The sequence below is a fragment of the Branchiostoma floridae genome, chromosome 15 (genome assembly GCF_000003815.2).
Source record: "Branchiostoma floridae strain S238N-H82 chromosome 15, Bfl_VNyyK, whole genome shotgun sequence".
Classification (NCBI taxonomy): Eukaryota; Metazoa; Chordata; class Leptocardii; order Amphioxiformes; family Branchiostomatidae; genus Branchiostoma; species Branchiostoma floridae.
The window spans coordinates 17799489-17803380 of NC_049993.1; the positions used below are offsets into that span (position 1 = coordinate 17799489).

General features: G+C 45.9%; 1 protein-coding gene across 1 annotated transcript in view; it reads left to right on the forward strand.

The window, feature by feature from the left end:
• Window positions 1-3892, forward strand: part of LOC118431598 (multiple PDZ domain protein-like) — a gene marked incomplete in the record, with an annotated part of 93555 nt that overhangs the window by 73522 nt on the left and 16141 nt on the right. The window contains 2 exon segments of the mRNA XM_035842840.1: window positions 2473-2666; window positions 3276-3423. Coding sequence (XP_035698733.1) covers window positions 2473-2666; window positions 3276-3423 — 342 coding nt within the window.

The following is a 3892-nucleotide window of genomic DNA, read 5'->3' on the forward strand; positions in this document are numbered from 1 at the left end:
AAGGTTTTTACCTTTGAGTGTTTTTCCTAGTTTAGTCTAGGTCTATGCTAACTTTTGGGAATATTTTTTCCCAGTTTTGGTGAATTCCTGAGTTCAGGAGTAGTTCCTTTGAGTAGGATACTAGTTTGTCTTTGACAAGAACGGGTCTCTTATTGAGTTCTCGGTTCGCACTTGTTTTACAAGTTTTGAGCAGTCACAGCAGCGACAGTGTTAGTTCTGCTCAGTTACCTACTTTTTCACCTTCTTCAGGTTCTCCCTCACTCTACAATATAAGGAGTGTTGGTTTTTACCATAAAGGGCTAGTCAGGACCCCTTTTTGTTGATGGGTCAGTTTACCCCCCTTTTTACGTTCAGTCATATGGCACTTTCCCAGTGTCTCAGGGAGAACATCGCGTTAGACAGAGCAGCAGCTCTCTGTTTGGCCTCCCCAAGAGGCATTCGCACAGGTGGACCTTGGGCTCGTTGTAGAGCCTGGCACTCTCAGATGCTGTCCACCTTTCGCAGTGTCACCCTTCTGCTAGGACGCGCGCGTCTCACCGTGTCTGTATCTTAGTTTTTCATCTTCCAAGTTTGTCAACTGCCGGGTCAGAAACATGTCTCCAGCCCATCACCTCGCCCTCAGCATGTGTAAGTGCGTAGTGGTGAGTAGTCTCCACGTGTCAGCCGTCTTCGTGTCTGGCTTTGACATCATGCGAGCACTTCCGCGCCAGATCAGTTCATGCAAGGTTTGCTTTTTTAACTTTTGATCTGTGACACCAGTGTGTTCGTGACCTTACACAAGTGTCCCGGCCTCCGCAAATGGGGAGCATTGGACTTAGTGTTTCCCACATATATATTAGATTCTTACCCGGTTTCTGTCCTGGGAGCCTGATCTGTAGGCGTCACGTACTGTGTCTATTCAGCAGGCCATTCTCGTCTAAAAGATGCTGAGAGTATTCCTACATACAATACGAGGTGCGGGTGTTGCAAATGGCACCGTTCGGGGGCACATCGGCATGCTACCTTGGAGACTCATCCGGTTCGCGCTTTTTTACAGTCCAGTGCCAACAAGTCTGCTCTTGTACCAGTAGACTCCCAGGTCCTTCAGACAACTTTCTCTGTGTGGACGTCCCTGGTGACTTCTACAGAGAGTGCTAACCTCTGGAGTAGCGACCATATTGCTCCTAGCGTCTGAAGGCAAGAGCGAAGGAAGTTGCTCCTCTCCACGTAGGGGAAGGTCTCGCTGAGATGGAGGTAAGTTTATTTGGGACGTTTCAGTGGTCCTGAAACTCCTGCGTAAGTGGGCACCGGCAAATTGTTTCATACAGTTGACTCTTATAGGTGGCTATGTTAGTAGCCTTAGTGTCAGAAATCAATCATTGGCATTGTTAGACTCTAGTCATATGACCTCTTCTAAAGAGGGTTTGTCGTTTGAAGTCTACAGACTGACAAAGACTTCTCGACCGGACATACCTTCTTATTCTTTGGTTTCTGTCTTAGTTTGAGCAGAAGGAAGTGTGTCCTGTGTTTTATTTGAAAGCATTTTTAGCCAGGACAGCAAAGTTCTGTTCTGATTCCGTTTCAAGAGTGTTCCGCGCATTGGCCAAACCGCACAAGGCAGTGTGCTCAGCCGCGATAGCTCGTTGGCTTATATCATTCCTTTCAGAAGCTAGTTCAGTCACATATAGCTTCATTGGCCATTCTGTCAGAAGTGCGCCTACCTTTGCTGTCTGTCAATCCGGGGTATCAGTGAAGGTCATTATGCAAGCGGCTAACTGGTCTAGTTCTTAGACCTTTGAAAAGTTATGACTAACCGTCAAATTTGTTTCACTTTGGTCTTTTTGTTCTGGCCTCCGCTTCAAACTCACGCAGTGTTCACCACGTGACAGCGTCGAGGGACATTGTGAAGTTTGGTACCAACCAACCTTGGTGCCGGACAAATGTAATTGTCCCTCGACGTGGAACGTGGTGAAACCCAGCCCAAAATAGTACTGCTGGGGTGCTGCATCTGACTATTCCCACCCTGGGATGGTCGGCCAGAACGGGTTGTGAAGAACTGAGGATTATGCAAGCCGAGAGTGCACACGTCACCGAAAGGGGAGGGGCTTCTTCTTTCAGGTGACTACAAATGAGCTTCAGGATGGGCGTGGAAGCGAGAATCCACGCAGTGTTCACCACGTTCCACGTCGAGGGACAATTACATTTGTCCGGCACCAAGGTTGGTCGGTACCAAACTTCAATTTGTCACCAATACTTGTCTAATCAAGCTGGTCAAAACCAGCTAGTCTTAGATTGCAAACCAAAGTCCATTCATATCGGGAGTTCGTTTTTACTTTACTTTACTGAACTTTATTCCACATTGAATACATACAATACAAAGAATACATAAATTTTTCTGTATACACCAGGAATAACTGTATGTACATTCAAACTATGTTAGTTAGAATGCATAGGCAACATCAGGATTTTTGAACTTGCTTTGGTCGAATTCAGGTGAATGGAGAAGACTTAAGGAATGCCACCCACGACCACGCCATCAACGTTCTGCGCCAGACACCCTCGCGCGTGAGACTGATCGTGTTTCGGGATGAGAACCAGTATAAAGAGGAGGACCTGTATGACGTGTTCTCTGTCGAACTGGAGAAACGCATCGGCAAGGGGCTCGGCCTCAGCATTGTGGGAAGGAGGTAGGTCAACTTTTTTTCTATCTTTTGCACTTATTCCCACAGGGGATGTTACCCCTGGCCGGGCCTCGAAGTCAGAAATATGTCCCGGTGGACTGCTGGTTACCATGCCCCAAAATTGCCCGTTAGTTGCAGGGTGTCCCACGGGGCCACATAGTGGTTTCACCCAGAAATGCAGAGAACAGCCCGTAAATGAAGGGAGCCCCTTTTCTAAATGGAACCGTAGCATGATTTAGCAGGACAACTGTTCAACAGGATGTTGACAGTAAAAGAACTTACTAAGTCCTACCAATTTCTGTCCCTCATTAAATCTGTTTCTCCCAGAGGTTGTGTAATAGCTTTACAGTACATGTACATGTATCAGATTAAACTCAGAATACATTAGGGCTGCATACCTGTGCCGTAAAAGTCAATTAGGTACAGGTTCAAAGTAATGGTTCATGAAGTACTGGTACTGCACCAATATAAATTTCAGGAAATAAAGTTAGGTTTCAATGCAGCATTTTACGTCTATTCCAGTGTTAAATTTTCGTCTTTGTGGTAGGATGTACGCATCTTCAGTCACAAAATAAGCATATACTTGTTGTAAATCTATATTGTTGTCCTTTCCAGGAATGATGTCGGCGTGTTCATCTCGGATGTAGTGAAGGGCGGAGTGGCGGAACAGGATGGCCGCCTGATGCAGGGGGACCAGATCCTGAGTGTGAACGGGGAGGACATGAGGAGCGCCACACAGGACAACGCTGCTGCTGTGCTCAAGGTGGGGTCATGAAGGAATGAATGAATGAATGATTTGATGAATGAATGAATGATGACCAGATCCTGAGTGTGAATGGAGAGGACATGAGGATTGCCACACAGGACAACGCTGCTGCTGTGCTCAAGGTGGGGTCATGAAGGAAGGAATGAATGATTTGATGAATGAATGAATGAATGATTTGATGAATGATTTGATGAATGAATTGATGAATGAATGAATGAATGATTTGATGAATGAATGAATGAATGATTTGATGAATGAATGAATGAATGATTTGATGAATGAATGAATGATGACCAGATCCTGAGTGTGAATGGAGAGGACATGAGGAGTGCCACACAGGACAACGCTGCTGCTGTGCTCAAGGTGGGGTCATGAAGGAACGAATGAATGATTCGATGAATGAATGAATGATGACCAGATCCTGAGTGTGAATGGAGAGGACATGAGGATTGCAATGAATGAATGA